This window comes from Netta rufina (assembly GCF_964035555.1).
Source record: "Netta rufina genome assembly, chromosome: 10".
NCBI lineage: Eukaryota > Metazoa > Chordata > Aves > Anseriformes > Anatidae > Netta > Netta rufina.
In genome coordinates, this window is record NC_140133.1 from 12,896,733 (window position 1) to 12,909,685 (window position 12,953).

The 12,953-nt window shown below is 41.0% G+C and overlaps 1 protein-coding gene across 1 annotated transcript in view; it reads left to right on the forward strand.

The window, feature by feature from the left end:
- The window catches only part of LOC311212977 (netrin-4-like), a gene marked incomplete at both ends in the record, with an annotated part of 47,883 nt that extends 35,219 nt beyond the window's left edge, over positions 1-12,664 (forward strand). Inside the window, 5 exons of the mRNA XM_084292710.1 lie at positions 7,120-7,333; positions 8,184-8,320; positions 9,337-9,405; positions 10,493-10,663; positions 12,528-12,664. Of these exons, the coding sequence (XP_084148836.1) occupies positions 7,120-7,333; positions 8,184-8,320; positions 9,337-9,405; positions 10,493-10,663; positions 12,528-12,664 (728 nt within the window). The remainder of the gene's footprint in view (positions 1-7,119; positions 7,334-8,183; positions 8,321-9,336; positions 9,406-10,492; positions 10,664-12,527) is intronic.
- Positions 12,665-12,953: the final 289 nt, after the last annotated feature.

The following is a 12,953-nucleotide window of genomic DNA, read 5'->3' on the forward strand; positions in this document are numbered from 1 at the left end:
CATCCTATGCTTCTGGTCTTCTGTATACTTTCCACTGGAATATCTTCCCAATTAGGGCCAGTAAGGACTGCTTCCACACAACTCTTTCTCTTTGATTTCATAATTTCCAAAGAAAACTGATAGACAGGGTTACAGTGAGTTTACCTAATTTACTCTGTATGCCATAGTGTTCTACAGTGGTTTCTCTTCAGTCCTGTTTTTATTCAGTGCAGATTTTCTACAGGGAAATGTTTGTAATGGGGATACATCTTTATGTGAGAAGATTAGTTTTCAGTCTTATAGTATCTGAAAGTATTTGTATATGAACACTGGTATACAGCAGTCGAGTGAAGGTGTAGTAACCAACATTGTGTGTAATATTAGATAACCAGTAACATAAAGGTGCGCTGGAGAGAAGCAGAAAGGAAAAAAAAATGTTTGAAAATAGAGCCTACCTGTGAGGAAACCCTAGAACAGTCTGCCTGGGTGAAATCAGACCTTGACTCTACCTCTGCATCTTTTGTCTGGTCCCGTTACAAGCCTTGTAGTGCCTCCTGCCAATACTCTGCATAGCAAAAGAAAAACTATTCAGAGGGATAAGCAGAAATTTACCATGCTGAAAGAACTTTATTCCTATCATGCCAATCAAGCACAGTAACATTCTTTTCACCTGGGAACATGCTGCTGCCAGCAGAAGTCCCCCAAATACAATTGTTTCCACTCTGCCTTGTGCAATCAAGCCTAGATTGCTGCCATTCCACTCTAGCTACCTGAAAGTTGTGTGTCTTTTCCAGCCTCCCTGTACAGGCAGTGGAGAAGCAGTAGGGTGTCCAGGGGATGATTTATTGTGTTCCAACATAGACACCTGTGACAGATTGAGGAGATGGAGACCGGCCCTGCTGGGGCAGAGGTTGATGGCCCTGGGGCTGACGTGGGGCCCTGGGCAGGGACATCACTGCTTGCAGGACCATGACGTTCAACATTTTTGTAGCTGGTCCTGTAGTAAGAAAACTACTTTAAACTATTAGGAATGCAGCATGAAAATATCACCATTCATTGATGCATTGATATATTTTGCATATTAAGTGATAGACATATGTGTATTAAAGAAAATGTTCATTATGGATTTGGTAATGAGTCCCGAACAAACTTGTGCTACACTGATAGTTGAAGAGAATTTGAGGTCTGCACTTCAGATGATTGATATGGCATTGCTCAATGTCAATACTTTGGGGAAACAGATTAACTGAATTGCCCTCTAAAGTACAATTCTATTTCTTTTCCCTGACTTAAGAGGTATTCTGGATCACTAGCCTGCATCAGAGTTTCTGTTGGTTGAGATGAATTTAACAGGTTTGACCAAGCATTAATACCAGTAAGTAAACCTGACTTTATGTGTGCATAACTGAAGTAACCGAGACCTTTCAAAGACATGTTAAGTAGTGCATGAATGCTTGCCATATTAAGGTATAAGGGAAGGGCGGGCAGTTCACTCTTGAAAGCATCAACTTTTATAGCAGATTGGTGTGTGCATGATGCTTGTAGTTGTGTGGAAAAAGAAGGGATATTCGAGATATAATTAAAAAGTTAAGCTTATGTGTAGTGAGGAGTGTGCGTGTTGGGAGAGGGGCGTTAGTCTGCTTTTTCTTATCTAAGGTGAGGAAGACAATTCCTACAATGCCCTTTGACAAATTACCTTAACAAGGTAGCATTTTGTATGATGAAAGAACTGATCCCCAAACACTTACACACTGCCTACATATCACATGAGAAAGTGTGCACTTTGTTATGCTGTACATCTGCAGATAATTTTCAGGGAATATTACCATACTTTGGACATTATTATCAGTGATAGCAAAACTAGGAACCATAGCGCAGACAGGCAGAATTGTTTTGGTTAGAACAGACTCAGTTTGATAGAGGTGAGATTTGAGATTTCACCTTCAGAACCACCATCATCTCCTTGTGCCTAGTGCTGATACTAGACTCAAAGACTCCATGCAGATTGAAGGACAGACCATCTTCTCCATTCTTTATGTTGCAAGATCTGCATTGCTATTAAATGTAATCTGGTGTGGTATGAGTAAATTTTTCAGGTTGTATGACCCTAAAAAATGGTTATTTGTTAAAAAGTTACTGGTTTTTTTTTGTTTGTTTTACCTTGTTAATAAGTACTAAAAGCAATAATCATATCGGGTAGATTTTTCTCAGCCTGCTGATCATAAATTGAAGAGCTGCCAATGCTGGACCAGAATGTGAAGATTTGCACGTACCACTTCACAGAATCACAGAATAGTTGAGGTTGGAAGGGACTTCATCAACTCATTTTGAGAAAACCATGCAAGCAGCACCAGGCAAACTACACTAAATAACCCACCCACTGGGCAAATGCTGAAAAGCAGTAATAAACTGCAAACAGCAGGCTGAATGAATTATTTTGGTGAGAGCAACCTGGTCATCAGCTTCCCATTTTGAAATCAGAGAAGAAAAATCTCCATGGGAGATCAAAACTTGACCCATGTGTACAGTGGATACTGAGCTGGGAAAGGAAATCTGATGAAAAAGCTGAATGAAATGCTGTGCTAATCCCTTTGAGAAAGCACGCTTGAAGAGTGCTCTGCCATCCAGAGCAAAGTCTAGGTTCAGCTGTGGCAGCCCCCTCAGGCTCCCAGAAAGTGAACAGGACGCTGCCCAGGCCCAGAAAGTCTTTAAGCATTAGTCATAATAATGAACAGCATTGTCTCTTAATCACTGCTAGGAAAAAAAAAAAAAAAAAGTTGTATAACAATTGGATGTCCTGGCACTATCCAAACCACCCTTTGCTGACCTCCAGTATGAGACCGCAAAGATATTCCCTTGAAAAAAAAATAAAAATCTGTTGAAGTTTGACATGTAAGTGTGAATCTGCTACTCCTTTTCATCTGCAGAGACAGCCCGCCTCTGATCCCTTTGCTTCTCTTCTTCCAGCTGGGGATGAATGAGAGCCAGGTCATGTACAGAGACTTGTTTCAACACTGTTTAGATTTATTAAATTAAAAAAAAAAAAAAAAAAAAAGGAAGGCATGAGAAAAGTCCCAGAGCCAAGCCTGGGACACCTGCTTGTTATTGGGGGTGACAACACAGGATTAAGCAGTTTGAATATAGATTTGTGTGAGAGCTTTGACTCATAAGCCTAATCGTTTCCTAACCAATGGCTAGAAAAGCTGCTGTATCCTTGGCTCTTTCCTGTGGCTTATTTGGAGGCTTAAAGGATCCTTCTGAAATGGCACCATCTTTTGTACTCACACTTTGCTTAGCTTAAAAAAAAAATGCAGGCATGTAGACCAATTAGAAAGGCTCTCCAGGAAAACAAGCTTTCTACTCTAAGCACAAGGGTTGAAAATTAAAATGTGACCAGATGCACATGCACACACATTCTGAAAAGCTCTGCTGCTCTTCCTTTTACTTCTGCACAGAGGGAGTAAACTTTTAATTGTGATATCACAAAGGCCTGATCACATCTTGGTTCAGTCTGTCTTAACCAGCCCTGACCACACACACAGCTGTCTATCTTATTGCCTTCAGTTAAGAAGCATCATTGGCTGAGTCAATCTCCACATCTGACATGCTTTAAAAATTGCTCTGACTTGGTCATATGCTCAAAAGATGCACGTGTATATATTTCAGATTCAAAAGGCGTTGTTGCCTGTTTTTCATCAAGTAGCTGGTCTGCTCACAACTATCTCCTGCAGTGTAACTGCACAGAAGTTTAAGGGGAGATGCCTCAAAGTCCACTGATCTACTTGGACCTCTTGCTATTTTTCTATAACGTGGTACCACATTGTTGCAACCCATATTGCATTTTACATCTGTGTCCAATTACATGGAGAAGACAGCTGTGCTGAGGGCAGACAGATTTATTGAGGATTAGAGTGGAGACTGTTGTATGAATATGTTTTTTTTTATTCCTTGTCTCCCTCTTTTACAGTATGTTACATCCAGTAGAGTGACAAAAAAACTTAGGAGAGTAAAAGCCAAGAGGATGCTGCTAATACACAGTGAAGTGTTGTTCATTACACTGCTGTCAAGGGGAGAACCCATACAAACCAGCCATCTCTGGGCCAGAACTGTCCGCACACCGTCCCTAACATAATTGATGATGCCTTTGACAAACAAGGCCATTGTCATGCTGGCTCGTGTTTTGTTAGACAGGGAGGTGGATAAAGAGAAGACTAGGGTTTGCCAAGAGGAAAGAAGCAAAACTCAGCAGGGGAAGGTTCTTTGTTAAATATTGGGAAATGTGAAAGGATGGGTTTTTGGAAACTTGCTTTTCTGTTCTTTTAGTTATGAGGTTTATTTGCAAATCTATGATACCATTAAGCAGATAAAACCCAGTCGTCAACAACAGCCCCTTCAGCATGTGGCAAGTGAGCTCTTATTTGGGGAGTTTCCTTAGATGCATAACTGATTTTGGCCATAACACTCTGTAAGCCAGACAATGTACACACCCAAGCTGAAATGCTAAATAAACACAGACTGAGTAAAGCATTTGCAAGCCACTTGTATAACTCATCTGAAAGTGTTGTACATTTATTGATCTGGCTTGCTCTCTGATCCACCAGAAGGCTGTCCATGTTTCTAATTGGGAAATATGCCCCACAGTTCATTTGGGAACATAAGTTTTCATCAACTGCAGTCCTGAAATAAATTAAAAACCAAACCCAAAACCCAACAACAAACAAAACAACAACAAACCATGTTTTTTTCTACCTCCTTATCAGCTGTCAATGCTGTCATTCACTGTCCTGCAATACTTTCCCTTGGGGATAGGCTGTGAGAAGGCCTCGTCTTGAATCAGAATCTAGACTCAGTAATAGGGAGGCTAATGATGCTAAGGATATACCCATCTGTTATGTGACCCTCACAGATAAAACATGAAAACTGGAAGTAAAATAGGAATGAAGACAGATCCAGAAGTTGCAGAAACATGAGGAATTTCAGGTGAAAACTCCACAGGTAGATCATATCTACAGAGATACTAGAATGAAATCAGAAACCTGGATTCAAGCCAACATAGATGTTGGCAACCTCTGATTTCTTGTCAACCTCAGACAACCTGCATTAAAGAAAGAGTGTTTCTGCTCCTTATCCCCAAATCTATGGCATCCATTTTTTTTCAGTGGTGGATGACAAAAAAGAAGACATTTAGTCTTCTTTTTTAGGATGATGTAGTCAGCCCTGCAAAAATCTGGGCAAAAGTAATTCAAGTTGAGCAGTGACAAATCAGAACTTGCCTTTGAAACTGTCAATGCTAATGAGCGCTTCATTGTTACACCTGCTCTCCAGAACTGACAGCAAAATCCCTGGGTTTGCTCCCAAAGTCAAGACTGCTTTGTGGCAAACAGGCGAGCCTGCTGCCATCCGCCAACCAGCTCATTGTGTTGAGTACATTGCCCATGACAGCACGCTTATTTTCTGTCCTTAGGCTATTGTGCTAGTGTCCCTTGAAAACAACTGACTGAGATCTGTCTACAGCAGAGTGTAATAATATTATTAAAAATACTGGCATAAAGAACACAGGGCATGGTGAAAAAAATAACTATGTAGTAAGCAGATCATAAGAAAAATGCCTATTAAACAAAACTGCTCACCCTTTTTCTCATACTGTTTTTGGAAGATATTTTTTCTTGAGCATCAGATGTGAGGTTCCAGATGAAAGTGAATCTGCACTTGCTACAGTTAACACTCTTTGTAGTCATATACTCCCCCTCCCCTTGGAAAATGACGTGTGGAATCAGAGCATTCATTTGTTCTAGTATCTGTGAGCTCATGAAGAAAAGTAGTTTGATTAGTAGCAATGATGGGCAAACTTCAAAAGCTTTGGAGATCATGTTTGGTTCAGATAACCATCCAAAAGGCTGGCCCCTGATCCAAGCTATCCAAACACCTTGGGTGTCCAACATTTAACTGAAAATCTCTGTTAAAGCAGGTCTTAGCCATAACAGTTTTATTTCTCCCCTTTTCCAGATGGATGATGTAGTGATACATTTACTCCTCAGTCTCTGCTACAAGCAAAAGCCAGGGCACAATGCTTTGTTAATATATAAGTTCAGCTTAGTTCTCCTTTTAATCTAATTTGTTTGAATATCAAAATGGATGGGTATGTTAACTGCTTTTATTTTACCTATGCAGAGCTGTTGGCACAAGGCTTGACCATTTCAACTAGCCTCTTTCCTGATGAGGAAGAGTCAACCGAGCCTGGCTTTGTACCACTATAGATATGGATAAATATAGATATGACTTTCCACCTCACTCCCTTACACTGTCACCTTGGGAATATACTGGTGGCATGGGACTATGGCAATTTATTGTTTTTGAAGGCAGAATGGCCAACAGAAGCTGGAACTATACTGCTGTGTTTTCTTGAGTTGCTGAGGCTGGTGTCAAACAGGCAATAGAGTTGAAGATGTTTGGTTTTTATCTCTTGTATTGCCCTTCAGCTATATATGAAGCATGTTTAGTGAGTTTAGAGATCCTCTCCCATTCTGTCACCTTTTCTTTCAACAAGTCTGCTTATGTATTTGTACAATAGATTTAATGAGTTTCCCCACACACCTATAGTACTGCATGGTGAGACATCCCTTAGATCTCACAGTGAAGGAAATTCGTGGACTTCTTGGAGGCAGAAATTGAAGAAATATTTCAGGTCATTTGAACCACCTGTGTAAGCCACAACTAGCCCCAGAAGAAACACTAGTTTGTTTCATAGGAAAGAATGCAGGCAGTAGCTATCATTTGAGACCATATCCATGATAGTGCATCTCTCTGTGAATCACCTGAAAGCTGCTTGAAAATTGAACACACAGTGGAGGCCTCCTGCCACTGCTTCAAAACCCTGTATGTTCCAGATTTGTGGAGCAGGAAAGAATTGACTTTCACACCCATGGGTCTTAGTTGGATGTGTTTTGCTGTGCTTCATGTTATAAAGAAAAAGAATATTGCAAGCATAGGCTGACAATGCAATGGTTACCTGCATCGTTTCAATATAAAACTGCTGAGTATCAGGAAGAGGGAAGGGGTCTCTCAACCTTGCAAAAATGTCACTTAACCTGATGACCCCTGGGCACATAATCTCAGTCACCTCTTCCCGTATTTCCATAGCTTGCTCCTGCCAGCCAATGGGTTCAGCCAACGCAACTTTCAGCAGAAGCTGGCGATGCCACCCCAAGACGGGATTCTGCTACTGCAAGCCAGGTGTGGCGGGCCCCAACTGCGATAGATGTCTCATGGGCTACTGGGGCTTTGGAGAGAATGGCTGTCGTCCTTGTGACTGTGCCAGAGACTGCGACCAGCATACTGGAAACTGTTTCAATGGGTAAAGAAGCCCTTTTTTGGGTTCACTTTGAGATGGGATTCTGTAAAAATGAAACGAAATTTAACTGAAATAGTGCAGTGATGACAGTAAATGGAGGATGCTGGAGGGGACCAGGGGATGCACATAGTTTGAAAAGGTGGCTGTAAGTTGTAAAATGTATCCTAGATGCCATTTGGTGGCTGGCACACTTGAAAATCCATTGTGTTATCCAAGGCAAACTAGAAATGATGACTTTTGCAGTAACAGGCAAGTCCACAGCACCAAAGTAGTCTGTATGGCATTTCTAAATGCACCTGTTTGCCTTGGAAATAAATGTAAGAGTCTGGAGTGCTTGCCTTTCCTCCGTGCCCAGGGTAAAAAGATACAAGGTCTCCCTTTTTGTTTCTGGAAGGCAGGCATCTGCACCCCAAACATGCTTTAATCTCAGTACAGGAGTCCCATGGCTTGCTTGCTGACTGGCTGCAGTTTTATTGGTCCTGCAGGTGGCCTTAGTTCCTAGCGATGCCAGCAAGTGACCACTAACTTTGAGTTACTTGGTTGTTCAGTAAAAAAAAAAAAATAAAATAAAATAAAAAACCAACAAAACCAAAAATAACCTCAAAAAAAAAAAAAAAGGCAAGAAAGGCTCAATACACAGTTATTTCATAGAAATAGTAAGTCAGCATTGCTGAGGCCTAAATAAAAGCCTAGATCTTGTGGTTTCTCTGTATGGCATGAGGTTTTGCTCTTATTTACACTCCCAAGCAGAAGAGAGAAAGTTTACCTGTCTGGATGCAGCTACATGCTATGACCACTTGCTTCCCACCCACCTTGTGTTTTAACCGAGTCTTCTCTTTTTATTCCCTTCCAGCTATGACAATGAGCCATTCTTTAATATCCCCATTGGGGGACGAATCCCTGACCTTGTGCAAACACCAATTAATGAGAGTGAGGATGAGTGGAAGTGGAATGACCACGAGCAGGGATTCTCTGCCCTGAGGCACCCAGGTACAGCCCAGTCTGGGAACAGCTGGAAGCTTCCCTCTGTGCCAGCTCTTTCTTCTCTTCACCCCTACTTAAATTCTCCTACTCGTCTCTAGCTCCAATCTGTCCCCCATCTGCTGGCAACATCTGCTGATTTGAACTATCGTTGGTTATTATTATACCTACATTGTTATTTTCCAAACAAGGCTCTACTTTTTTCTAGCACTTTGTTTTTGGAAACTGATGAGACATAATTAAGATTGTGTGAAAAAACACGCCCCATTTGTGGTCCTAATTATAGTCACAATGCTTATGAATTTGCACAGCTTCTCAAGTATTCAGTTTCCCACAACTTCAGATGCCATTTGTAAAAATATCATGTCAGCCGTCACTGAAACGCAGCCACCTCTGGGGTGGCACGCAAATGGTTTTAAGAATAAGGAATTCCTCATGGCACAACAGCTCAAAAGAGAAAGCAAAGAGTTACTATGCTGTATCCAGCTAATGTCATAAATAAGTAAGCTTTTAGAACGAGGTGGAGTCTTTAATACTTGAACTGTTGTTGGTTTTGCTTGCCACATGTGAAAGTCAGCACTTACTAGCATCAATGACTTGGTAAGGCCCGGAGGTAACAGTGCCACCTGTTTCATATCAAGACTTCCCCTGAGAGGCATATTACCTTAATAACAGCAAAGTTCAGCATTTCTTAGCTTATGTGATTGAATAAAATGTATTTTTACTTACTTGATTTATACCTGGGTCCAACAAAACTCTATTAAATATCAGTTTATTATCTATATAATAGGCCCCATGAGGGCCTCATTTTACTCAACAGTACTGATAAGTTGTCAGACCAATTATTGTATCATCTAACAAGTAACACATTTGCAAATAACTGAGTTCACTCTCAAACTTCAGGTCCACCCAGATTATAGAAGTTAGATACATCTAACTTTATAACTGAATAGCATATGCTTTTCTTTCCTCTCTCATGTCCTGGCTCTTCTCCAACACCTTGTGTGCTGTGGTTTTCCTGCTAGAAAAGTGTGTGTGCAAAGAGAAGGTGCTTGGAAGTGTCACTGACTTCTGCCAAATGAAATATGCTTACGGTAAGTGAGTGATGTGCCCTCAAGGTATGATACTTTCACTATGTTGTTTATGCGTGTTATTAGCTGATAGCAGGGAAGAATTACAGAATTGGCAAAGTCATGAAATAAGAGGTAGGATTTCCTCTGCCTTTTTTGTCCAGTGACGCGTCCAACTTTTGATCAGAGCTGAGCAGTGAATAGCCTTTTTCATACCAGGTTCCTTGGTGTCTCCTTTCCACTTTCACTTTTTGCAGCAGGAGTGCTACAATTTGAAGTCTGCAGAATGGTCGACCTCTAGATCAAGAATAAATGATAAAAGCCTTGCATCTAACCCGCCATTGCTTTTGCACTCATTGTGCAGGCTCAAATGGCCACGCTTGCTTACCGAGAATGTATTTAATGCTGTGGGTTATGAACACCTGGTTCATACCAGCACATGAAGAAAGGAAGGCTTTGAGGTTTGATGTGCTTGTGTCATGACACAACAAAGCCTGCTTGTGGGGCCTATCTGGATGAGACTACTCTGCCAAAAAGTTATGGATCCTACCAAGTTAAAGGAGCAGAAATTTATCATGGCAACCAGATGTTAGACCACAAAACAAAAATACTTTTTCTGGCTTGTTGTGCAATCATGGAATTTCACCATGTGACATGCCTACAGTCTGACAGGAAACTTCCTGACTTCCTTCCTGTGGAGGAGACAGTCCCTTCCCGCAGGACACAAATTTTGAAAGGTCAGAGGTAAAGCTATACAAATTCAACACAGGTTTTCAAATTGTCAAATATAAGGCAAATAATCAGTGTGCTTCTATCAGACTGTTAACTGTATCTGTTTTTGTACCCTTCCTCTGCCTACACACAAGTGCTTTACTATGAGTTCCAGGTGTTTGACAGCAACCCATTAAAGAGCAGTTGATAAATAACATGGTGAAAGGATTAGGTAATTCAACAGAAAAAGCCAGTTTTCCTTCTCTAAACTCATTTAGAAGGAATTATGAATGCCATGGAACACAACTTCTGTAAAACTTCAGTGTTTTTCATGTCTTCTTCCAAGGTGTTAAATCACTTAGAAATTCTTTGTTGGTCTTATCTTGATGTTTTCTGGCAGTGATAAAAGCAAGAATCCTATCAGCTCATGACAAAGGGACGCATGCAGAAGTTGTCGTGAAAGTGAAGAAGATCCTGAAATCAGGCAAAGTGAAAATTGCTCGGAGCAACAGAAGCATTTACCCCGAATCCTGGACCAACAGGGGATGTACCTGTCCCATTCTCAATCCTGGTAAGGACAAAATGTTTGTAGATCTTGTTCTGTGGGGTCACACTCAGGTTCGTCAGTCTCATCTATATCTGCACTGCTACAAATAAGGAATAACTCCCCGAAAAGAAGAAAGTCATGTAGCGTGAGTGATAGAGATCAAAACCAACTGTGGTAAAGCAGTTCCAGGTAACATAAAGCAGAGTAAACCTATTTCTTTCTGTGGACTATTAAGAAAAATGCCAGCTGTAAGGCACTCCAGGTTTAAACACTCAAAGCCAAACCACGCTTCCTTGTGGTGGGTGTGCTAGGTGGAACCTTTATCTATTGGACAGTAGCTAGACTTAAACTACCTTCAACAGCTACTGTATGAGCAGTTCAGCTACTCCAGCCCACAGCTTGCTTCCCCTGTAAACAGTGGTGACAATTCTGAGTTTTCGGAGTAACAGTTCATTAAACATCTGTGAGACACAATGAGTGAGTGATCACCTACTAGGGTACCCCATCACTGCAGGTTAGCCTTCTGATCCTGCCATGAATGCCTGATGGTTCTGTTTCCTGAGGTCTGAATTGCTGTAGTCTCCCAACTGCGAGAAGGGAGTGTGGATTGCTGTGGCAGAACACACAGCTGTCACACTGAAGAGCCATGCCAGCTGAGCTGCACAGGGCACGTAGATTAATCCAGCCCTTCAGGCTGCTCAACAGCCAGCCCGCATGCAGCCTCTCTCAGGCACTTCAGTAATTGTGTTTATTTTGTTTCTCTCCAGAACACTGACAATGTGGTCTTTCTGTTGCCAAGAGTTTCAACTCTGAGTTCCTTCTTGTCTTTACTCCAAAAAGTTTCGTTCCACAGATGGAACCCAAAGAATTGCTCTTTGGAAGTTAAGTGGGTGGATATAAAAAGGTTGTCTGCCTTCCATCAGGATGGATGTAGAAATCTCAGCTAAGATCAAACAGCCAGCACAAAATTTTACAATAACAAGTAAAATTAAACAAACAGAAAACAGCAAACAAAAAAAACCCTATTCTTTGTGTATGACTTTAAAACACTTTTCTTCCCTGAACACCTCCACATAGAGGCTGCTGAAAATAAAAGATCATAAACTGCCAGTGCAAATCTAGTCGTGCATAGCGTATTCTGGCATTTGCAAAACCAGAAAATACACATGTGCAGTCCATGTTCCACACATCTATTAATAATACTACAAAACCAAAATATCCAGCCCCACACGTAATTTGCTGTGGGTGCCTCTCATTTCCTCCAAGTTCTAATCACTGAGGGAATTTTAATTGACACAGTTCATAAAACACAAGGAGTGCTTATCTATCTAAGTCAGGGACGGGATTTTCACTGGTACTTGTTCCTAGTCTGCACATGCAGTTACCTACTTTTTTGTTCACAGACCTTGTTCTTTGAGGCCCACATACCTGTATCTTCAGGTTATAGGTCTAGGAAGTCTGGCTTACTATTATCACATATAAAAATTGAATTCTGCTACTCATTATACCTACACAGGCCAGAAGTAATGCTACTGAAGCACACAGAGTTATACTGGCTTAAAACAAAGGTCAGAGATAAGACTCAAAACTGGTCACCTGCACACTGAGGCAGTGAATTCACAAGTGGTAAACCCACTGGAACTAAATCAATTTGTAATTGCAATTTCTGCACGTAATTGCATGACATTTAACCTGTGTGGCCAGGAGTCAGCACTGACAACATGCCCACAAAGGCATGTATATAGGTAAGACTGCACATGCACAAGCTGGAATATAAAAACTGCAGGAAGCAAAAATGCCATAATATCACATTCCAGATCATTAAGAAATTGAGAAATTCTGTTTAGTCTTACTCTCTTCTTATGTTTTTTTTCCTTCTTTAAACTAGGTACTGACTACCTTATAGCAGGCCAGGAAGACTCTAGGACCAGCAAACTTCTTGTGAACATGAACAGCTTGGTTAAACCCTGGAAAGCACATTTGGGAAAACAAGTAGCAGATATTCTTCGAACTGGGTGCAAGTAATTTCTGCTTCAAAATTTACAGTGATGAACTTTGCCTTTTAATAACACTGCAGTGAAAGGTTTAGGTAGTTTGTATGTTTCCATTCATTGTGCTCCTAGCTGAAGTGATGAAGGCAGGCTCACCACCCTTTCTCCTTTCATTTCCCTAGACAGGAAACTTTGGGACATGACTTCTTTTCTTCCAGCAATGCACAGCCTTATCACACAAAAATGAACTAGCGCATCATACATAGGTTGCAAGTCAGTTTTTAATTTGAGCCTGATTCCATGTATCCAGAGAATCATTTTAC